Source organism: Peromyscus californicus, unplaced genomic scaffold (genome assembly GCF_007827085.1).
Source record: "Peromyscus californicus insignis strain IS unplaced genomic scaffold, ASM782708v3 Scaffold_6__1_contigs__length_162567912, whole genome shotgun sequence".
Taxonomy (NCBI): domain Eukaryota; kingdom Metazoa; phylum Chordata; class Mammalia; order Rodentia; family Cricetidae; genus Peromyscus; species Peromyscus californicus.
The window spans coordinates 87,407,650-87,431,920 of NW_026294584.1; the positions used below are offsets into that span (position 1 = coordinate 87,407,650).

A 24,271-nucleotide genomic window follows, 5' to 3' on the forward strand; every position below is an offset into this window, starting at 1 on the left:
GAGTGCAGCCACCGGGGGTGGGGGCTTTCCTCCCACTCAGTGCACTGGCTTTGTTCAGCCTACCTGTGTGTGTGGATTCAGGCCAGTGCATGTTTATTGTCTTGTATACCCTTGACAGGTAAGGACCAGACCACTCTCATGATAAACTAAGATATCTTGAAATTGTACATTCCTACCCCAACACTGAATATTAGATATTGAAATGAAGATGTCATTAGTGTCCGTTCTTGATTTTAGTCTTACATTTAAGTCTAATTACCGTTCTTGACTTTCTGATGAGGCCGTGTTGAAATATCATACATGTTATGATAACTGTCCCAACAGTGCCAGGGGTGCGCTTGTCCCTCAAGGATAGGTGGCAATATCTGGGGACATTTAAAAAATTACTACATTTTATTTATTGAAACAGTGTGTGATATATATGCGTAGACATGAATGCCATGGCAGGAGTTTGCAGGTCAGAGGACCTGTGGGAGCCTCTTCTCCCACCATGTGGGCCTGGGCATCAAACTCAGGACTTGAGGCTTAGAAGAAAGTGTCTTTACCTAGTGAGCCAACCTGCTGCCCAAAAGACTTGTTTTGTTTTGTTTTGTTTTCCGAGACAGGGTAGCTGTCTGTAGCTTTGGAGCCTGTCCTAGAACTTGCTCTGTAGACCAGGCTGGCCTCGAACTCCCAAGAGATCCCCCTGTCTCTGCCTCCCAAGTGCGGGGATTAAAGGTGTGCGCCACCACCCAAAAGACATTTAAAATAAGGTTATCTACTTACTTGTGTGTGTGTGTGTGTGTGTGTGTGTGTGTGTGTGTACCAAGTGTGTGCAGCTGCCCATGGAGGACCCCTGGAACTGGAGTGACAGGTGGTTGTGGGTCGCCTCACAGGTGTGTTGGGAACCAAACCCAGGTCCTCTGCAAGAGTGGTAAGCACTCTTAACAGTGGAGCCATCTCTCCAGCCCCACAAGAGACATTTTTATTGACACACAGGAGGAGCAGGAGGGTGGTTTAGAGATGCTGCTGATACTTGGTGATGCCAGGATGCTGCCGAAAGTCCAATGATAAATGGGACTGCTCCTCCCCACAAACTACAGAGCTGAACATGTCTGCACCAAGTTTTTTTTTTTTTTCAAAAATTTATTTTAACTTTATTTTATATGCATTGGTGTGAAGGTGTCAGATCCTGGAGATCTGAACTTACAGACAGTTGTGAGCTGCCATGTGGGTGCTGGGAATTGAACCCAGGTCCTCTGGAAGAGCAGCCAGTGCTCTTAACCAGTGAACCATCTCTCCAGCCCCTGCACCAAGTTTGAAAAGACCAATTGAATACCTTGTCTCTGTGTTGTTACTAGGCTTCTAAGTAAGCTTTCGTGTGTGCGTGCGCGTGCGTGCGTGCGTGCGTGCGTGCGTGCGTGCGTGCGTGCGTGTGTGTGTGTGTGTGTGTGTGTGTGTGTGTTGCTGCACTGCTAAAGCTAGGCTGTTGTTAGCTACCTAGATTGTGTGGGGATGGAAGTCACTTGGGGAAGGAAGGGTAAGTCGACTTCTAGAACGGGAAGAGAAGTTAGAAGTCAAGGCCCTCCTAAGCCATGCATGGGTAAGGCACAGGACTGGTGCGCTCCTGAGTGATTTTATTATGGCTCCGTGAGGTTTACAGCATGTTCTGTGATACATAAACATAAGAAAGCGGCCACTATAGTAAAACAAAGTGATGACCTGTCACCTCACAGTATTTTTGTGATTAGAGCAGCTGAAATACACTTAGCTAATAGGAGTCCCTCATACACTTTATCTTCGTTTTTAGTTTGTTTTGATTTGGGCTTTTTAGGACAAGCCCAGGCTGGCCTTGAACTCTTGTTTAGCCCAGGCCTGCCTCATACTCAACAGCAGTCCTCCCCAGTGCTGGGTTCCAGGCCTGTGCCCCACACCCAGTTCATATTCTTAGCTTTAGCCCTCACATGTTACGTTAGAGATCTATACTTGTTCATTCTGTACTCTTCATCTGCTTCCTGTTTCCTCCCCAGCCAGCCTGTGGTAACTGCTGGTGAACTATCTGATCTGTAGTTTTGAGGTTTTTTAGTTGCACATGTCAGTAAGACCCTGTAGGATTTGTCTTTCTGAGTCCAGCTTACTTCACTCAGCATAGTGTCCTCCGTGGGCCTCCATGTTGAAGCATACAAGAAATATCTCTGTCCATCATGGGGGTAAGGCTAGAGGAGTTTGATTTAGAGTTCACTGGCATCCATTGCAGCCTGGCCCCTCCGTTCGAGCTCCTGGATGCCATGCCTGCCCACTGACCACTCTCAGACTGCTCTGCTCATCGGTGGCAGACACCACCGTTGGGTAGTCCGCTCTCTGGGCAGCACCCCCCACTGCTGTCCTCCATATCATGTTACTTTCTTGGCAGGTCTTATTTTGTCTCAGTGTCCTTCCTTTGGGCCTGGCAGGGCTGGTGAAACTGACAAATTAGTCTTTCCTGTGGCTGCATCAGGGGTTTCTATGGTCGCCCTCCTCCAGGGTTAAGCAACTTAAAGAGCATTTTGTCTAAGAACTAGTATTCAGCTTACATGATGAGAGGTCCAGAATTATTTACAGACTGCAAAGTCACAGATTTTATCTACCTCCCTTCTTTGTTTTTTATTCGTGGCAGAGTCTCACCTGTACCCCATGCTGGTAACTCGCAGTAATTCCCCTGCCTCTGACTCCTGATTGCTAGGATTGCAGGTATGACCTAGCATGCCCAGCATAGATTTTTTTCTTTTCTTAATACTTCTTTTTCCTTCTCTCCCACCCTTCAAGGTAGCTGTTTCCAAGTTAAATCTGAGCACTGTTCTTCCACACTGGGATTTTGTCTCGTTAAAAATCTTATCTCTTATCTTCCTTATCCGAATGGCCCTAGGTCCTTAATCTGTTCTAGACTTACCTATTTCCTTCTTTGCTGCAGGAACTGAATTTTACCTGGGCAGACAGGAAAAGAACAGTCAGTCTGTGTGTTCCAGGGGTAGACTTCGTGCAGCTTAGCTCACCTGGATCTGTGGAGGAGGGCTGAGGGTCAGGCGGGCTGGCGGGACAGTTACTCTGTCAAACCATAGACCCAAATTTCCACTGCCTCCTGGGCACCGGTGTCTGCTCATCTCCCCGTTCATCACCGCCCTAAACCACACAAAACCTGACATTCATGTCTACCTCGTGTTGTGGGACCCAAATCCTTGATGTGTTCTTTCCTTAGTCCGTCTGCCACTGCCTCCTCTTCCTCTTGGTCCACCTCAGGCTATCCCCCCTGTTCCTCACCTGTGCCAACGCAGCGTGAGTCTCTAGAGCTTGCCACAGTCACTGGGAGTGTAGCACGCAGCCAACTGGCCTAACTCCTCATCTGTTGTGAAATCCATTTCTCGTAACCCTCCCACCGCCATGGCCGTCAGCTCCATGGCCGTTGCTCCCCTTTCTGGACAGCCCACTCCAGTCATTTTGATTTACTCACTGATTTATCAACTTCAGATGCCATTTGGAACAGTATCGCCCTAGCAGGCCCTCATTATTTAATCCCTCATGTACATGATCCACCTGCTGTTCCGAGCTCTGCTTTCCCCAGGCCGTGGAGAGGGAGAAGGGTGGGTTAATTTCTCAGTACCAAAACTTACCCAGCTGTGCCCTTGGGAAAGTGAAATCCAGATAGCAATCCAGTGAGGTAAGTCTTTTAGGATTTGGTCAGAGCAGGTGTAGGCTTATCCTTCCCAATCTATGGGTGCCCTGTCTACTTTCCGCCAGTAATTATCCATAGGGTCGGTTTGCCACTTCATTTTACACTGCTTGGAAGCATCTATTCTGCTCTTGTCTGTACTGGTTGATTCTTAGTATTATGAAAGTTTGGGGGTACCTGTAACCAGTGATCGCCTCCACAGAGTCATCACTTCTCTAGGTTCCCCTCAGCCACCCCTGAGAGCTGAAGTTTCCTCCCACGGTCTTGGTGTACCCATGTTCACTTTCTCCTGCCAGCAGCCCAGTCAGTCCCCAACTCCTTGTGACCACTTACTTCCCTCCCTCCCTGAAATTCTTTCATTTCAAAAATAGATAATCGGGAGCCAGTGAGGTGACTCAGTGGGTAAAGGTACTTGTTACCATGCCTGGTGACCTCAGCTTGATCTCCAGGACCCACATGATGGAAGGAGGGAACCAACTCCCTTCTTCAAGCTGTCCCCTGATGTAATTTTTAAAACATATTATATATAATTAATTTATAAATTATATATATGTGTAAATATATAAAATGCCAGGCACCGGTGGCACATACCTTTAATCCCAGAACTCAGGAGGCCGAGGCAGATAGATTTCTGTGAGTAATAAGACCAGCCTGGTCTACATAGTGAGTCCCAGGACAGCCAGGGCTATGTAGAGAGACCCTGTTTACAAAAACACAGAACAAAAAATGTGCAGAATTAGAATTACACAGCATGTAATCACTTGACTGATCAAATAAGATATGAATAATAACAGATTATAGCAGTATGGTATTAATATCAATAATAATTTACTTGTGCATCATTGATTAAGGAAGTTTCACTTTTAGACATTCTCTTTTCCATCTGATTGTAAGTATAGACAGTGATGTTGGGTAATATCTCTGCTCCCTCCTGTTCTAGCTGCCTTTTGTGGTACATATAACATAGTTGGCCTTCAATAAGTTTTGGCTATATTTTATTTCTTTTCCTTTCTTTCTTTCTTTCCTTTTTTTTTTTTTTTTTTTTTGTCCTGGATCTCGCTCTGTAGCCCAGGCTGACCTCGAATTCACAGAGATCCACGTGGCTCTGCCTCCCGAGTGCTGGGATTAAAGGCGTGCGCCACCACAGCCCAGCTACATTTTCTTTAAGGTGAAATATTCTACAGATGGACTAGAAGCTTCCCCCTTACTTTTTTTTTTAAAGATTTTTTTTTACATCCCCCACCTTCCTCCCTCCACCTCTGTCCCCTTCCTCTACCTCCCTCTTTCCCTTCCGTGTGTGTGGGGGGTGGGTGTGGGTGTGGAATGTGCACACTTACATGCAAGTGCCTGAGGTCGGAAGAAGGTGTCATAACTTCCTGGAGCTGAAGTTAGAGGCAGTTATGAGCCATCAGACATGAGTGCTGGGAACCACACTAGAGTCCTCCACAAGAGCAGCCTGTGCTCTTCATCACGTCTTCACCAGGGCTCTACTAAGAACGATTTCCTTATCAGATGTATAGGCTTGTAAAACTCTGTTCCACTCTTCATAGATGGGCAGAAAAATACCTTCAAAGATAAGCCTCCTTTATGTGAAGTAGTGAAGCCATAAAGTAGGGCTGTGGCTCAGTAGCCTGAGTAAAGATAGGGTCAAACTGATGTGCCCCGGGGAGCCACGTACTTAGGAGAAGAAGAGAACCAGGAGAGACAATAGGCTAGTCCTGGCAAAACTATATTTAGTTGAGGGAGACGAGACAAGTTATATTTAAGTCTGACTATGTCACACAGCACTAAAGCCAGAGGACAGTGTTTTATAGGAAGATGTAGATCAGCAGTTCCTGCAGGTAGGGTGTGAGTGTAATCGCCTGTAACGTAAGCTAATTGAACTGACTACTAGCAGTCCAATTGCTCTTGCCGTAATTACACTTCTGTTATTATGATAAAATACTCTGATAAAAGCAACTAAGGAGAGCAAGTTTATTTGTATTCACTTATTCATTAGGGGTTTTGTATCAATATATAGCTTGTTTTTTATTTTATAGAAGTCACAGTGAAGAGACTTTGTATTTTTCCCCTTCCTTCCTTCCCTCCCTCCCTCCTTCCCTCTCTCTCTCCCTCCTTCCTTCCTTCCTTTTCTTTCTTTTTCATTCTTCCTCTCTCTCTCTTTCTTTCTTTCTTTCTTTCCTTCCTTCCTTCTTTCTTTCTTTCTTTTCTTCAAAACAGGGTTTCTCTGTGTAGCCTTGGCTGTCCTGGATCTCGCTCTGTAGACCAGGCTGGCTTCAAACTCACAGAGATCCACCTGCCTCTGCCTCCTGAGTGCTGGGATTAAAGGCGTGCGCCACCACTGCCAGGTGACTCTGTATTTCTTTGTATTTGTATCACGCCAACACATGGAGGTCACCGGTCACCTTTTGGGTGTCAGTCCTTCCTTCCACCATGTGAGTCCTAGAGACTGAACTAGGTTATCGGTCTTGACAAGAGCGATCGATACCCACTGAACCGTCTCACCGACACAGAAAGGAGTTATTTCAGCCCACAGTTCCAGGTTCCAGTCTGTCATTTCGGGGAAGTCCCAAAGGCTGGAGCTCAGGACTGTTGACCACATAGTCAAGCAGAAGAAAGCAAACCCTTGTATCCTGTGCTCACCCAGCATCCTCCACTTGTTCAGTTCAGGATCCCTTGCCTAGAGAATGGTGCCATACCATAGGTTGGTCTTCCCATCTTAATTAACATAATCAAGATAATCCCCGTATGCTGTGAATGTGTTGCTCTGATTGATTGATAAATAAAATGCTGATTGGCCAGTCACCAGGCAGGAAGTATGGTATGGGCGGGATAAGCAGAGAGGAGAATTCTGGGAAGTGGAAGACTGAGTCAGGAGACACTGCCAGCTGTCGCTGCCATGAGAAGTAAGATGTAAAGATACTGGTAAGCCATGTGGCAAGGTATAGATTTATAGAAATGGGTTAATTTAAGATAGAAGAACTAGATAGCAAGAAGCCTGCCACAGCCATGTGGTTTATAAGTAATATAAGTTTCTCTGTGTTTGCTTGGATCTGAGCAGCTGCGGGCCGAGTGGGACTGGAGAAAACTCCCAACTACACCTGTAGACATGCCCACAGGCCAGTGTGATCTAAACAGTCTCTTATCTTATCAGCTTGGCATGAAAAACATACACCCTTAAGCCATAACCCTCTACCTCCTGTCCACAGCTGTCTCTGTTAATCTCATAAACTACAGTCCAACTTGAACACCTCCCGTGTCTTTAAAAATTCCAACCCTTTTAAGAAATGCAAAGTCACCTGGTAGGGGTGGCACACATATATAATCCCAGCACTTGGGTGGCAAAGGTAAGTAAATCTCTGTGAGTTCAAAGCCAGCCTGGTCTACAGAGCTAGTTCCAGGACAGCCAAGGCTACACAGAGAAACTCTGTTTTGGAAAAAAAAAAAAAAGAAAAGGAAAAAAAAATACAAAGTCTCTTCACTATGACTTTATGTAAAAACAAGCTATATATTGGTACAAAATAAACCTTTCCATTTCAAAATGGAAGAATGGCATGAAACAGTCCCACCAAAACAAAATCAAAACCCAGCGGGGTAGGCATCACCCCGCAGCTCTGCGTCCAACATCTAAACCCGTAATAAAATCTGCCAGGCTCCAATGGACTTGGATATACCCACCCCGCCAGCCCTTCTACCTCAGCACAGATTCTTCCTGAGGCTGGCTATACTCCATGCCTGCAGCTCTCCTTGACTGGTGACCACAGTCCTGACACCGTCAATATCCTGGGGTTTCCATGGAAACTGAGGCTTCATCTTCACAGCTTCACACAATGACATTTCATGGCCTCTGTAGACACCCACCAGACCCTACCCTGTAGTGCCTAGCCTCAGTTTTTTTCCATGACTCCCTCAGTCTTGGGTTTTTTAGGCTTTCAACACCAGTACTGTGTGGAGGATGGTATGACACTGTCAAGTTTTAATGCCAGCTTAAGGTGTAGTTAGGCCTTCATTGGACCGTAGATGTATCAGCTTCATGTGTTGACCCTGAGGAAACACTTCGATGCTGCTCAGCAGCAGCCAGAATTCACCATTTTGCCTTGAAAGTTCAGCCAAAACAGACCATTATCTTTAAATTTAACTTCTCTTGGATTCTCAGGACATGGGGTAAGTAAAGCCAGATTCTTGGCCAAAATATTACACAAATGGCCAGTCTCTGTTCCCGATGAGTCCTTTCCTTCTGTGAGCTCATGAGCCAGGCCTCCGCTGTGTGTCTTCCAAGCTCCCCCTAGAACAGCCCATGGCGCTGCCCCCAGCGTGGGCCCTCCGCTTCTGCTCGCTAAGCTGACCGGACAGTTGTGTTGGAAAACTTGCCAGGGTCTTGGCTATTGTGACTTCTCATTTAAGGCTTCGGTATTATCTTCAGCAAAAGTTTCCTAATAAGGTCTTTGGCACTGTTTTTTGAATGTACTTCAAGTAGAACAATACACTATGGTATTAAATATTTTCAGTGTAGAATTGGTAGAATATCTGCTGAGTTAGAACTAGACTTGAGGGAGAGGTTATTTATAATATCAGGGAAAAGAAAAAGAAAAAATGAAATAACTTGAGTGTCAATTTACTTATATTCATCTAAGATAAGAAGCACATGTTTTCACTCAGGTCCTCTGGAAGAGCAGCCAGCGCTCTTAACCGCCGCGCCCTCTCTCCAGCCTCCAGCCATGTATTCCTAAATCGGTCTGCTAGATTGAGTAGACCTCGGGTAAGGAGAGGCAGTCTCTGAATTCTTTGCCATACCGCTTAGGTCATAATCCTGCTGCATCATTAGATAGGAACATCCCAGTTTCTGGTGTTTAGGGTTTGGGATGCTCATAGCTATGGCCCTAACTCTTTAGCCTTTTATTTGTTTATTTTTTAAGATCACATATTAATAATATAAAACATTTTGTAAATTTAAAATGTCTCATAGCCTTATAAATTTATATATTTTTTTAAAGATTTATTTATTATGTATTCAGTGTTCTGCCTAAATGCCAGAAGAGGGCACCAGATTGAATCATAGATGGTTGTGAGCCACCATGTGGTTGCTGGGAATTGAACTCAGGATCTCTGGAAGAGCAGCCAGTGCTCTTAACCTCTGAGCCATCTCTCCAGCCCCCCCAATTTATATGTTTTAAAAGTTGTTCATTTTTTAAAAAATCCAGTTTTAGCCGAATGTGATGGTGCAGGCCTTTAATCTCAGCACTCAAGAGGCAGAGCAGGAGGATCTCCATGAGTTCAAGTCCAGCCTGGTCTACAAAGCGAGTTCCAGGAAAGCCAGGGCTCTGTTACACAAAGAAATCATGTCTTGAAAAAGAACAAGACAAACAAATCCAGTTTTTTAATTTAAATTTAAAACTACAAAATTTCCTCTTAAAGAAGTTTAAAGTCTTTCAACTGTGAGCCCCTGCATTATTAAAAAAAAAAAAAAGTACCTTTTTTCCTTCAAGAGGGAAGAAGCAGGGCACAGCCACAGTCTGGACAGGGCAAAACCAAGCTCCAACAGTGCAGACAACTCCATGCTCCACATCTGGGATTCACCCACAATCCTCTGGGCTTCTCCAAGGGGCTTGGGTCACCACTCTGGCCCCAGCTTCAGCAGCATACAAAGCATTCCTTTTCAGTCCCAGCCGGCTCCATTTAATAGCAGGTGCTGTTTGTGGTGGCTCTCATGGCACTGGCATCTCCAGAACTTCTAGACCCTTCCCTGGGCTCTCCTTAGGAACTCCAGCCCTGCTACACAGTGTAAGCATCAGCTGTTCTCCATTCCCTCATATCTTTAAACCAGTATCCCCCAGGTGACTCTTATATTACAGAGTTTGGCTGCCAGCACCAGGTATGTTGTTGTGTGTGAATGTAGGAAGGTGCAGCTTTAATGCCTTTTTAAAGAAGCATTGTTTTAAAGTCCTACCTTTCATAAACCTTGTTTTTTTTTTTTTTTTTTTTGGTTTTTCGAGACAGGGTTTCTCTGTGTAGCTTTGTGCCTTTCCTGGAACTCACTCTGTAGTCCAGGCTGGCCTCGAACTCACAGAGATCCGCCTGGCTCTGCCTCCCGAGTGCTGGGATTAAAGGCGTGCGCCACCACCGCCCGGCCATAAACCTTGTTTTTATAGCTTTGTTTTCAGGACAGGAATTTTTCTTTTTTTTTTTTTTTTTTTTTTTTTTTTTTGGTTTTTCGAGACAGGGTTTCTCTGTGTAGCTTTGCGCCTTTTCCTGGAACTCACTTGGTAGCCCAGGCTGGCCTCGAACTCACAGAGATCCGCCTGCCTCTGCCTCCCGAGTGCTGGGATTAAAGGCGTGCGCCACCACCGCCTGGCTCAGGACAGGAATTTTTATACAAAAATCCATCCTAATCCAAAATATCTTGGAGACCTGTTGCTTCCTTGGTTGGTTTATGCCATATGGTCATCTTTAATCAAGATGGCAGTGAAGTCACATGACATCCATCCTCTCCATCCCTAGCAAAGATGGCTGCCAGCCCCATGGCTACCTACTTCCTGATGGGGGACAGCAGCTAAGATGGTGGCAAACCACACGTTGCTTATGTCCCAAGGTGGCACCATGCCACATGTGGCGCCATGCCACATGGTCCTTTAAGAGCACCTATGCGTAGATTTTTAACTATCAATGCTCGTTATGAGTTTTAAGTTAACTTTTTTTTTTACAGATTTTACAGATTTCTAACCATATGAAATAAACTTATAAACTTGAAGTACAGAAAGTTACATAAAGCAATAGTCTAACTTCTTTTGGCTGTTCTGCTTTGCTTTCTTTTCTCTGTCACAGCATGACATAGTCTTGACTCCCCTGACCCTGGACATAGAGACTTTAAAAGCATGCATGCCTGGGTCGGAAAAAGGGAAAGCCATAACCCAATTCCAGAGCCAGCTTTTCAATAAAGTAGAACAGCATAAAACAACTTTAATATTATCCACCTCAAGAGATGTTTGGTCCCTGCTAAACTGAACCCAGTGGCCAGAAAGCTCAGAAGTAAATTCTGAGCCCTGGCCACAAAGGTGGCCATGGTAGCAGTGGTGACTGGTGGCTGACAGCAGCAGAGACAGAAACAATACGCCAAGAAACACAGGACACAGACAGCCCACACACTCAAAGAAGAACAGTCAGAAGCAAAACATGTAGTGGCCACCATACTTTTCAACTGATTCTGACCTATTTCTCTCTCAGCTCCCTCCATGTTTGCAACAAAACTTATGGACACACCAGAAAACACAGACCCATTGACAGACAAACCTTTCCAACAATAAAACAGACAAAATTTTTTTCATACAGGAGACAGACAGACAAAACTTTCCAGCTAACAAGAACTGGGCAGGCTTCTCTATTTGCCTGATGTCTTACTATTTGCCCTGAAGGGGAGAATATTGGGGTCCCATTGAACCCCCTCCATATCCCAGATCATTGTCTCACAGAACAGAACAGACTGTGACTCTCCAGGAGGCCTCCATAGATGCTTGCTGCTTTTCTTAGCATGGCAGTTCACTCAATAGTCCATCAAACCAAAGGCAGCCTTGGAGCCTTGGAATGTTTCAAGGTGTATGCTTCCTGCAGTGGTCTCAAAGCCAAAGAGTTCCAGAGTGAAGATCTGGCTTTAGAATTTAGATAGGGGCGGTGGTGGCTCACACCTTTAATCCCAGCAAGTGGGAGGCAGAGGCAGGCGGATCTCTGTCAGCAGAGCTAGTTCCAGGACAGCCAAGGCTACACAAAGAAACCCTGTCTTGAAAAACCAAACCCAACCAAATAACAAAAAAACCTTTTCAGAGGGCAGAGGGCTGGAGAGATGGCTCAGAGGTTAAGAGCACTGGCTGCTCTTCCAGAGGTCCTGAGTTTAATTCCCAGCAACCACATGGTGGTTCACAACCATCTATAATGAGATTTGGTGCCCTCTCTGGCATGCAGGCAGAACACTATGTTCATAATAAATAAATAAATAAATAAATAAATAAATAAATAAATAAATAAATAAACAAACAAACACAAATAAATAAACAAGCAAACAAACAAATAATAAAAAATAGAATTTGGGGTGGGTAGTCTGAATCTCGCTGGGGCCTCCAGAAAATGTTAATCCCACCAGTTGAGAATAAGACCACTACCACCATTTTTTGAGCAAAATTTGAAGCAAGCTTTAATTAAATACTGGCCAAATTCATGGTCTCTGGCCAGGACCATTCTAGGGTTCCCAGAAAATGGCGATGAGTCACATTTTGTAGAGACTTATAAAGACAGAACTCATAAGGCTACATATTTCCCACTGGGTCCACTCAGGGGCAAGTATATCCTGATTTTCTTCCTGCCTACCACTTAAGTGTGATCAAGCACATCCGGTTCTGTTGGATCAACCCAATTTGTTTAGAGGAGTAAAAACATGTGGCTTCTTATCTTATATGAATAACAGCCCCCAGCAATTCAAGAAGTCTCTGTCCTTAGGCAAGTGGGTTTACAGATTAGAAGCTTTTTTTGTTTTGTTTTGTTTTATGGATCTCTTGGGCACAGTAATCAAAACATCAAACACAGCGTTATCTCTCACAGGTGCCCTCCTTTTGTGTTGTCCAATGTACTAGGTGTCTTCCTGTGTGGTCGAAAGTGGCTCATCCTGTTTCTGCATGGTTCTCATGTTTCAGTCCACTGGAAAGAGCAGAAAGCAGAAGGGGACTGTGCTAGGGTGCCCCTGGGAGTTGCAAGTAGGAATTCATATCTCATTGACTAACACAGAGCATCACTAAATCCAAGGGAATCTGGGAAATGTAGTCTCTGTCCTAGCAGGCCATGTTTCCAACTGAAAATCCAGAGTTCTGTTGGGGAGGCAGGGTGTACTGGCTGGGGTGGAGAGTAGAACAACATCTGCCGTATTTCTCCTGGTGATAATACTTATGCAAAGGGATGGGAAAAAAGAAACATAAAGGAAATGTTTCTTTTTAAATTGCCATAATCTCCTTTTCTTTGTTTCTCTTAATGTGACACTTGTGTTTTTAGTGTAACTGAAAACATTTTCTTGATTTTAAAACCATAAAACATCACAGACAAGTCATAGAGTGAGCCCCACATACCTGTCCCCAACTCCAGGTTAGTATGGTCTCGGCCATTTTCCCTATGGTCTCCATTTTTCCTCTTCCTGTTTTATTGTTTTGTAAAGTAGCTCTCTCATTTACTGTGTCATCTCTAAACATTTCTGTATAGATGGCTTAAAGGAAGGCCTTCTGAAGAATTACATTTTTAATCTCTGTGTGTGTGTGTGTGTGTGTGTGTGTGTGTGTGTGTGTGTGTGTGTGTCCCCCTCTTTTGGTCAACAGTGTAGAATTAGGAGAAAATATCAGTGAGATCCATGACTGATATTAGAGAAAAACATTTGGTATCACACACAGACAGACAGACAGACAGACACACACACACACACACACACACACACACACATACACACTCGCGTCACAGTGCACATGCAGAGGGCAGAAGACAACTTTCAGATGTTGATTCTCTCCTCCTACAAAGTGGGACCCAGGGATCCAAATCAGGTCATCAGACTTGCCATGACCTACTTAGCCATCTTGCCAGACCCCTACCCCAAATTAAAATTTTAAATTTTGGAATAGTAGTAGGTTCATATGTGACAATCTATAGATTCTCTGTCCCTTTATCGCCCCCCTCCCCATGGCATCTTGCAAAACAATAGTGCTGTGTCTCAACAGGCATGTCAGCAAGGATACATCAAGACCCAGAATTTCCATCGCTTCAGGGCCTTTCACGGTGCCACGCCCCACACTCCTTTTAATTTTTTCTTCCTGAAACAGTGGAACCCTTTAACATCAGCTGAGCGTAACTCCCTCTTGTTTCTTTCAAGTTGTACCAGGAATCCATCCCTTTTATCACCACACAGCACTCCAAGCGTCGCTGTATCACTTTAAAGTCTCTTAATGTATAATCCACCTGACGCTTCTCTCTTTCTTCCCCTCTCTCCTCCCAGCAATGCCAAGTGAGTTCACCTCTGTAAAGCTGAGAAGTGATTGCTCAAGGACCTCCCTGCAATGGTACACCCGAACCCAGAACAAGATGAGAAGACCCAGCTTGTTACTAAAAGACATTCTCAAGTAAGCATAGCCTCCAGGTCCTGTTCCTCTCCAGGTCAACAAGCATAAGGTTAGGAGACGTGTTCAGTGAGGTTCGTACCTAGTATTAGAGGAAGACACTGGTCCAAGGAGCGGGTCAAACCAGAGCTGAGTAAAGACTCGGTATACAGATGAGTGGGTTTATGTACTGCTTGCGTTTGATAGATGGGTTTGACGGGAGCCCCATTCCTAGCAGCTGATCAGTGTCCGAGCTTGGATGCCTGAGAGCAACTTGAATGCCTCTTCTTCATGTCTCTGCTTAGCAAAAGAGGCGTTCTTAGCTATTGTGAGCTAATGTAAATATGACAAATTGAAGTACACTGAAGACGAAGTACCACTAAATACAGAACATTAGAGAAGACGGCAGGTGTTTAAGCCCGGGGACCCTCATATCCCAGCACTGGGGAGGATTAGCAAAGCAAGACTTGATGGGTTTCTTGGTACCAGCCAAACCAAGGTGACATCTTCCTTCCTTCCTTCTTCAAATTAAATGACAGCGTGTGTGTGTGTGTGTGTGTGTGTGTGTGTGTGTGTGTGTGTGTGTGTGTGTAGACAGGATAGGAGAACTGGGGGAGATACTTCAGTCATTCAAGTACTGAGGACCTCAGTTCAGTCCCCAGAACCCACACTAAAGAAGCCAAGCAAGGTGGCATGTGCTTATAATCTCAGAGCTGGGGAAGTCTTAGAGATGGTTGGATCCCTGTTGCTCACTAGCCAGCCAGCCTAGGCTGCTTGGAAAGTTCTAGGTCAACAAGAGATCCTGTCTCAAAAATAGGGATAGAAGGAAGGAAGTGTCTCAGAGGGTAAAGGTACCAGTAAAAAGCCTGATGATCTGATTCCCTCGGACCTACATGGTAGAAGGAGAGAGCCAGTTCCAACATACAGTCCTTTGGCTTCCACACAAGCCACATATACCTACACACACATCTTACACATATCACACACACACACACACACACACACACACACACACACACACGGGGGGGGGGGGATATTACGTGCATGCCATATCATTGCTAGGGTTTAGAGAGGAGTCAGTCATACTGAGTTCACGAGATTAATCGGAAAGGTCTCAAGGGGCCCAGTGAAATGCCTTCTCCCTCTTCTCCATGTCTGCCTTCTGCTCTGGGGAACTGATGTTACCTGCATCTTGTATGTATAAGTTGCATTTTTTGTATGGAGATTTGCTCTCCCGAGCTCAGCCAAGCCATTTTCATAGACAGTACCAGATCCTAACCGTGTGCTCAATCTCAGGAAAGATTAAGATGTGGTGCAGGTTTCCGTGCGCAGCATGTTGAAGGGAGAACTCCGGAAGTCTGACACACTCCCAGCACCCCCTCCTTGCATTCTCATCCTCAGATCAGTTTCCTCAGCATTTTGCATCTGTTATAGACAGTGCAGTTTGCTAGGGGCTTTATTTTAAAAACTGCCTCTGCCTTAAGAAAATGTTACTTTTCTCAAAAGATTATTCCTTAACTTTGTTTTTATAAGCCATAGAGAGTTGGAGGGATGTCTCCTGAGTACTTTGTGCACTTTGAGTGGACCTGGGTTTGTTTTCTATTGCCCATGTCGTGGCTTATAACCTCCTGTAACCCCAGTTGCAGGAGCTCTGATGCCTTCACCTGGCCTCCTTGGGGACCAGGCACACATGTGGTGAACATATATATATATATAGATCTAGATATATATCCGGGCAAATACTCATACACATAGGTAGAAGTAAATAATTCTTAAGAATGTAGGTTGTTTAAAGCAATGGCTCTTAAGTTGTGGCTTAGACATTCTAACTTTTCATTTACCATTGTTACTGGGGACTTATTAAAACTGAGATCTTGGCTGGGCATGGTGGGTACACACCTTTAATCCCAGCACTGGGAAGGCAGAGGCAGGAGGATCTTTGTGAATTCGAGCTTAGCCTGGTCTGACTTAGCAAGCTGCGAGAAAGCCAGGACAGTGAGAGACCCTATCTCAAAACCAAAGAACACCAAGATTTCCAGAACCAAAACTAGACACACTCTTTCCTCCAGGGACTGTGCGTCTGTCCATCTGTGTGCGTGTGCGTGTGTGATGATAAACTAGTGTGAATTTATGAGCGCTATAGAGGTAGCTCTTTGATGTGCGTAAGGGTAACTGTTAGTGCCTTCTAGTTACTCATTTCTTGGTGGAGTTCTCTAGAAATATAAGTAGATGTATTGTTTGATGTTTTTTAATGTTTTACCTGCTAGTGTGTCTGTGTACCGTGTGTGTCTCGGGCCAGAGGCCAGGAGAGGCTCCCTAGCACTGGAGCTACAGGTGGTTGTTAGCCACCGTGTGAGACGGTGTCCTTTTTTAGAACGTTGAGAACTTCATCTACAGCTTTTCCACCTCCCCCTGCCCCTAGATTGTTTCTTTTTTAAAGGCCTGACAGTATTTAAAGAATCAGGAAAACAAACCATGGAAGCAAGGATTCTGTAGTTCAGTAGTTCAGATCTGTTATTGCTCTGTTCAGTTCCATCATCAACATTGTAATTTGGGTTTTATTATTTGGATTTTCTGCCCTTGCAAAAAAAAAAAAGTTAGGGGTGAGAGAGGACTCTATATTTATTTATCTCATCATGAAATGACACCTTCCTTTTACTCTGTGGTGACCTTTTATCAGTGGTTCTCAACCTTCCTAATGCTGCGACGCTTTAATACAGTTCCTCATGTGGTAACCCCAACCATAGCATCATTTTCATGCTGCGACGTTTTAATACAGTTCCTCATGTGGTAACCCCAACCATAGCATCATTTTCATTACTACTTCATCACTGTAATTTCGCTGCTGTTATGAATCACAGTGTAAATATCTGATACACAGGATATCTGCTATGCCACGCCTGTGAAGGGGCCATTCAACCCCGTGGTTAAGAACCACTGCCTTGGCCAGGCGGTGGTGGCGCACGCCTTTAATCCCAGCACTTGGGAGGCAGAGGCAGGCGGATCTCTGTGAGTTCAAGGCCAGCCTGGTCTATAGCGCGAGATCCAGAAAAAGCGCAAAGCTACACAGAGAAACCCTGTCTCGAAAAACCAAAAAAAAAAAAAAAAAAAAAAAAAGAACCACTGCCTTAGACTGTACTTTTATTCCATCTGAATTAGGATTGCACTTAGTTTAGGTTTTTCTCTGGGTATCACAGACTGCATTACTATACCTGATTCCCCTACCTAGGTGTACATTGGTTGTGTTTGGAGTGTGGCTCCTGTACATCCTCAAGTTAAATTACACCGTTGAAGAATGTGACATGAAAAGAATGCATTATGTGGACCCTGACCGCATAAAGGTGAGCTATTGCGTGTGGTTTAAATTCAAACATTTCCAAACACACACTTCAGCTGCAATCCCATCTCTGCTGTATGATATAGAAATGCTAATGAAAATCGGAACAAGAAGTGTTCTAGTTTCATATCTGTTTCTGTGGTAAAGAATAATCTGACCAAAAGCAACTTGCAGTTGGAAAGCTTTATTTCAGTTTTCAGGTTACAGTCTGTCAATCAAGGCAAGAATTCTAAGATAGACCTACTTGCTATTCCATGCAGAATTACCTTCTAACCAGGGAACTCACTCACAGCCAAGGAGGTGTATCAAAAACCATGGAGGAGCACTGCCTGCTGGCTTGCACAGACTCCTGCTCAGCTAATTTCCTTGTACAGGCCAGGACCACCTGCCCAGGGAATGGTACCGCCTACAGTGGGCTGGACCCTCCAACATCAACTAACAATCAAGACAGGTCCCCATAGACTTGCTCATAGGCCAGTCTGATTTGGGGAGTCCCTCAGTTGAGACTCCTTTCTCTGCTGACTCTAGACTGGGTCCAGTTGACAATTAAAGCTGACTAGGACAAAGGAAAAAACCAGTCTCAGCACTCTGGAAACAAAGACACCCCTATCAAGCCTACCATGTGGCCCTTCCACTCTGCAGTAGTATTCTTCATTTACTAGTGGGCTCTGCTGGACACGTGTTGAGGCACCTACCATGGAGTTCATTTGTCATGATGCTGCCCATCATTCTTCTAAAACAGCTGATGAAAACATTCTGTGGATGTGATGTGTCATTCCTGGGCTTCAGTTATTGTGGGGGTCTCTGCAAACACCACAGCCGGCAGAGTAATGATCCGAGCGAGTCACGAAGAAAACCCAGTTCAACACGACTCAGTAGCTGGTGTTGGGTCAAACTTGGGGAGTCTGACAGCAGGCAGTTTATTGTAGCCATATTTAAGTACACTACAGTCTAAAAAAGGTTTCCTAGTGTAACCCAACCCCATGGACCCAAGGAGGCATCATTACACACAAACTCTTCTCAGAGTCCATGTCACTTCTCCCATGAAGTAGGGTTCTGAAGACAGGTTACATGTGTTATCTTTTTTTTTTTTTTTTGGTTTTTCGAGACAGGGTTTCTCTGTGTAGCTTTGCGCCTTTCCTGGATCTCGCGCTGTAGACCAGGCTGGCCTCGAACTCACAGAGATCCGCCTGCCTCTGCCTCCCGAGTGCTACATGTGTTATCTTAAGGGCCTGAGGGAGAATCTGTTATGGTATCAGTTATTCAAATAGTGCATAGGTCATCTGGGCTGTTAGCCACCTCTGGTCCTGGTTGGAGGAGTTTGGGGGTACCCTGGCTATACAAATAGCACAGGAATCATCTAAGCTATTAGTCCCTCCATTCTCAGCCTTCTGGGAGAAAACAGATTATACATCTCTTGTGTCAAAGAGATAACATTGCATGTTTAACATTCCTGATTTCCCTAGTGCTTGTCTGTGAACACAAGGACAGGTTTTAGTTTTAAAGATTTTCACCTAGTATTTCAGTTTTTCTTTAAATTGTTATCGATGTTTCTAAGTGGTTTGTTACATGAAAAACAAATTTCACTGGTAAACTGAGTGGTTAAATTCAGCACTTGTGTTCCACCCAAGGTTCAAGACAGATGATTTAAGACAAGGTAGTATGGCAGGAGTGAGCTCCAATAGGAACAGGTGTTGCATGTAGTGTGACTCACTATGTCGTCCTGCCTCATCCCAGCATCCTGTCTCAGCAGACGGTGGCCTGCAGATTTGACCTGCTTGCCCGTGTCCACATCTAGCGTCAGTAGCTAGTGTAGTTAGCCTAGTTCGTGTTGGGTGTATGCCAGGATTCATGCCACAGGTGCACTGTGCTGTCAACTCAGTGAGCCCTCAAGATCGTTCTGGGTATGGATTCACTCGTTTCTCCTTTTGGTCTGTACTCTTCAGATCGCCAGGTTTTTATGGTCCAGTAGATGAACAAGCCGCTGAGGAGCACAACCCCATTCAGTCACAGGTTTTGTTTTCCTGCTGTCCCTCTGTGCTCCGCTGTTTGTGCCGCCTCTTGTCACATCGGTATTCCACATCCGCTGTGGGGCCACACGTGTCCAGGATCCTCTGCTTGGAGCCCCGTCTTCTGCCAATCTGTCTGGCCTTACAGATGTTCCCTGAAGCCCATTCAGTTCCAAGGCCTTTCCCAGTGCTCTTGGATCAGGGTTTTTGACATCCTGTCTGTTTTCTGTCTCCTGGGAAAGGCCTAAAATGACAGCGTTTGGTGTGGCTTACTGAGTCACTGTGGGCTCTTCTCTCTGATTCTTTGTTGAGCTTCCCCACTCTTTCATGCCTCTTATTTTCCTGTCCTTTTAATTACGTGTGCCAGTGGCTGCCCACCTGACAGTTGATGGCTCTGGAGTTTGTGTAGTGGAGGAGAGAATGAGTCTCTCACATAAAGCTGAACACGCTGCCTAGGGTGCTATTTCATAATGCTGTACACGGAGTCCACTTGGCAGGAATAGAGACCCAGTTGTCTGCAGTCACCATTTCCCACCAAACTACACTTTTAGAGGTCAGACAACTGCGTTCGTATGTGTATCTATGTGTGCGCACACCACCACACCTGGTTTTCCCATGGGTCTTCAGGCTTGTGCAGCAAACGTTTTGACACTCGACCACCACCCCTGCTCCTGCTCTGATGATTATAGTGATTGCTCTTTTTTTGAGATTTTTTAAAAAATTATATGGGTATAGATGTTTTGCCTGTATGTTTGTCTGTGTATCACAACTGTGCAGTGCCCTCAAGACTGGAAAAGGACATTGGATCCCCTAAACTGGAATTACAGATGGTTATGAGCCTCTAGGTAGATGCTGGGACTCAAACCCAGGTCCTCTGGAAGAACAGTGCTCTTAGCTGCTGAGCCTTCGCTCCAGCCCCATAATCACTGTAGCTTGCTCTGTAAAGTTCTTCAGGGTCCTAATGACTTTTGATAGAAACCAAAAAGAGACTCAGGACTGCATCCCTGAGGCACCATCGAAAGGGAGGGAACACTTGCCTGGCCTGAAAAATCTGATTTGGGGCAAATTATGGGACCTGCCTACGTGGCCTTAATGATGGAAAGGTGTATTGGACTAGCAACTAGACTGCAGAGGGAAAGGCTTGAAATCTTCTGCCGTTTGCCATACTCCCTCTCCTATTAAATCATGTGAGTATATTACCAGTCTGTCCGAACTGTAAATTATTTGAGAGTGAAATTAAGTTCATACCGTTCCCGATAGTCTAAGAAAAGGCCCACGTGCCAGGCTGGCTCTTAGGAGTCCTCTGCTCTACATGTTGTCTGGTTCAGTCTTGTCCTTGTCTCAGGCAAGACTGCACAGTAGACTTCTGAAAACTGGACCTGCTGTGTCCCCTCCCCCTCAAGAGTCTTGGTCTCTCATTATCTTCAGGAGCACATGGGGGTCCCTTCACCCACCTGTGAGACTTCAGGGCCCGTCATCTGGCTTTCATCTGGCTTTGTTTTGCCTCACAACATCCCAGCACTGCCCCTGTTGTGTGCACTGGGTGGGGCTGCTCTTGCCTGTTACCCCTCAACCTCTTTCTTTCTAACCACTTTACTGAGACACATTTCACACATCATAAAATTCACTGTTTAGAGCATATGGTGCAGGGTCTTTCACATATTTACAGAGCTGTGCTGCTTGGTGATGTGTGCCATCTCCCCCAAAGAAACTCCAGGACCGTTAGCAGTCACTCCCTGCCTGCCCCATGAATCCCTTTCTGCCTCTAAGGCTGTTTCCTGTTCCGTGTAAATCTCTTGTTGCTGGCTTTTTGCACTTAGCAAAATGTGTTGTCTTTCCGATTGAAAACTAACACTGGAGCTGGGCATAGTAACCCTGAAGGCTGAGGCAGGGATTGGAGCCGCATGCACTGGGTAGCAAGACCCTGTTTCTAAGACCAAACAACAGAATCCTCGAATTTCAAATAATACAGGGAAGGGTAAAGGAGAAAGTTTGCTACGGTTTTCCACTGGGGAAGAGAGACTAGGGGACTGTTATGTGCGCATAACCCCTGAAAACCTGTGACAGCCGGGTAGAGCTGGAGTCAGAGTGCATTACTTGAGACATATTTTTAAAGGCAGCTTCTTTTTTAGTGGTTATTATTATTATTTTTTATTTTTATTATTATTTCCCCTCCTAACCACAGTTTCCCCACCCTCCTCTCCTCCCAGTTCCTTGCCCCCAATTCTTCTTCCACCATTTCTATTCAGAAAAGGGCAGACCTGCCATGGATATCAACCAAACATGACATATCAAGTTGCAGTAAGACTAGGCACCTCCTCCCATATTCAGGCTGGACGAGGTGACCCAGTATAAGGAATAAAGCAAGAGTCAAGGACAGCCCCTGCTCCCACTGTTAGGAGTCTCACAAGAAGAAAAGACAGCCCCTGCTCCCACTGTTAGGAGTCTCACAAGAAGACCAGGCTGCACAGCTGTAGCATGTATGGAGAGGGCTTAGGGCAGGCCCACGCAGGCTCCCTGGTTGTCAGTTCAGTCTCTGTGAGCCCCTGTGAACCCAGAGTAGTTGATTCTGTGGGTTTTCTTATGGTGTCCTTGACCCTTCTGGCTCCTACAATCCTTCCCCCTCTCCTGCAGGATTCCTTGAGTTCTGTCTAATGTTTGGCAATGGGTCTGCATCGTTTCCATCAGTTGTTGGGTGAAACATCTGATAACAGTTGGGCTATACACCAATTTTTTTTTTCTTGCCATTCGTGTTTGGTTCTATCCTAGGTCTCTGGGCTACCCATCCTCTGGGTCCTGGCACTCTAGGTGGTGTCAGGGGTGGGCTCCCTTTTGTGGCATGGGTCTCAGGCTGGACCAGTCATTGGTTGGCCACTCCCACAATTTCTGCGACACCTTTACTCCAACACATCTTGTAAGCAGGACAGATTGTAGGTCAGAGGTTATGTGGCTGGGTGGGTGTCCCAATCCCTCCACTGGAAGCCTTGCCTGGTTACAGGAGATGGACAGTTCAGGCTGTGTATCCACTAGTGCTAGGAGGTTTAACTACTAGGATTATCTTTGTAGATTCCTGAGAGTTTCCATCTCACCCTGAAATGCCACACTTTCCCAGTTGTCTCTCCAGTACTCTCCCCCTCCATCCCCCCACCTGATCCCTCCTGTTCCCATCCCTACCTCCTCATGCAAACCCCCTCCCTCTCATCCACTGGCAATGTCATTTCCATTTCTCCTTCACAGTGAGATTGAAGCATCCCTCCCTTGAGCCCCCTTGTTACCTAGCCTCTCTGGGTCTGTGGATTGTAGCATGATCATCCTTTTCTTTACAGCTAATATCCACTTATGAGTAAGTACATACTATGTTTGTCTTTCTGGGTCTGGGTTACCTCACTCAAGATGATCTTTTCTAGTTCCATCCATTTGCCTGCAGATTTCACGATGTCATTGTTTTTTACTGCTGAGTTGGCTCTTTCCATCCGCCGTGTGGGTTTCAGGGATTGAACTCAGGTTGTTGAGCATATGGAGCACTTTTCCCTGCTCAGCCACTCACTGCTCGCACCTTTCTGGGAAAAAACAAAGACAAAAAAACCCAGCAACATCAAAAACCAGTTTAACCCTGTCAGGTTGCCCCACTTCCCAGGAAGGTCCCTTCTGGTGTGCGCAGCTTATCATGGAGGGCTTGGGGTGGGCACAGCCCGAAAAGAGATGGCAAATGGGACAACCAGGAGGGCCTCAGAGCCACGGCAGGCAGCACTGGTTTGCTGTATGTTGTCACCATGGACTGGGATTGTGGATGTGCGCCACACCCCTGCCTTTACACGTGGGCCCATTTGAATGATATATATGTATGTATATGCATGTATAGTCTCCGGAGAGTGAGTCCTGTTAACTTCACTGATTACATCTAGCATCTGGGAACATGAATGCTGCCCTACCCCGTCCCGCCCTGTCAGATAATAGCGTTCCCAGTTGTACTGACATTCATTCTGAGGGGGAGGGAGAGCAACTGACGAGCTGTGGAGTTTGTGTTTTTTGACTTCAAAGTGTCCATTCATGTGCCAGTTGTTAACAAGACCAGTAGCAGTCTCTGAAGGGATGCTTAGGCATATCAAAAGTGTGATTCATATTGAAATTGCACTTAAAAGATATTTGAGAAGAAACTGGCATGTTGTATTAATTTAGGCTTGGTCTGAGTGAGTGGTGGAGCAATTTGAACTTGGCACACTCCTCTTTCAGGGAGCTGAAGACCACAGATCACCCTGGGGACAGACAGCATTCCGTGCAGTATAGTTAATAGTTGTGGCCCAAGTCCTCAGCCTTCTCAGCTCCGCAGACCCCCACTTAGTGTGTCTGCTGTCAGTAGGCTCATCCTGCTGAGCTGGTCCTTGAGCTGAGGCAGCAGAACCCTGCACATACCTCTTCTATCCTTGGTACCACCCCCCTTTCCACAGACCACCCCAAAATGTATCAGAGGTAAAAAAACTGAAGTCTCCACCCAGTGTCCACTGCTTTAACCAAGATGATATACTACTAGTTAAGTAGATCTGAAACTGCCCAGCCTTTCCGTCCCACCAGTCTGTGGCTTTGAAAGCACACAGTAGGACTTATTCCTTTGAGCTATTCTCTGAGTGTGCACTATGTGCACCATAATTCATTTTGGGGTGTTCCGTCACCCTAGTTATTTCCCTCAGAGCACTTTATAATCAGTTCTCAACTAATTCCACACACAGCCCAGGCATCCACTACCTCACTAAGGGAGATTTCACTGTGGCATCCTTGCCTTGAGTGTCCTTAAATTTTGTCTGCTTTTAATCACAGTAAGGCTGTAGACAGGCAACTTGTACCTGAGAACTTTGCTCTCGATTATACCAGGCACTAGGCAAGATGACCTGGTCCTCAAAGGGAGGAAGAGGCCAGTGTGCAATTACAGATGTGGAAACAAGCATTTCTATAGTAACCATCCCCAGATCCCAAGAGCTGTGGTGGATCTAGGCTCCCTCCCATATTTAGTTAACCCCAAGTTCTCTGACCTAAATTCCCTCCTCTCCTGAAATTATAAAGTCATTAGGTAATGAGGATGGAGCTTCATTGTGTACTCACAAATATGCCACTTACTTGTATGTCTAAG

At 45.5% G+C, this 24,271-nt stretch overlaps 1 protein-coding gene across 4 annotated transcripts in view; it reads left to right on the top strand.

Annotated features, from left to right (window-relative positions):
- Nucleotides 1-24,271, top strand: part of St3gal5 (ST3 beta-galactoside alpha-2,3-sialyltransferase 5) — a 59,460-nt gene that overhangs the window by 21,769 nt on the left and 13,420 nt on the right. For 2 of the 4 annotated variants that reach the window (XM_052720295.1, XM_052720296.1), the window contains exons 2-3: nucleotides 13,701-13,824; nucleotides 17,030-17,141. In XM_052720295.1, the coding sequence (XP_052576255.1) occupies nucleotides 13,701-13,824; nucleotides 17,030-17,141 (236 nt within the window). The remainder of the gene's footprint in view (nucleotides 1-13,700; nucleotides 13,825-17,029; nucleotides 17,142-24,271) is intronic. The other 2 variants (XM_052720297.1, XM_052720298.1) reach the window with 1 other exon arrangement.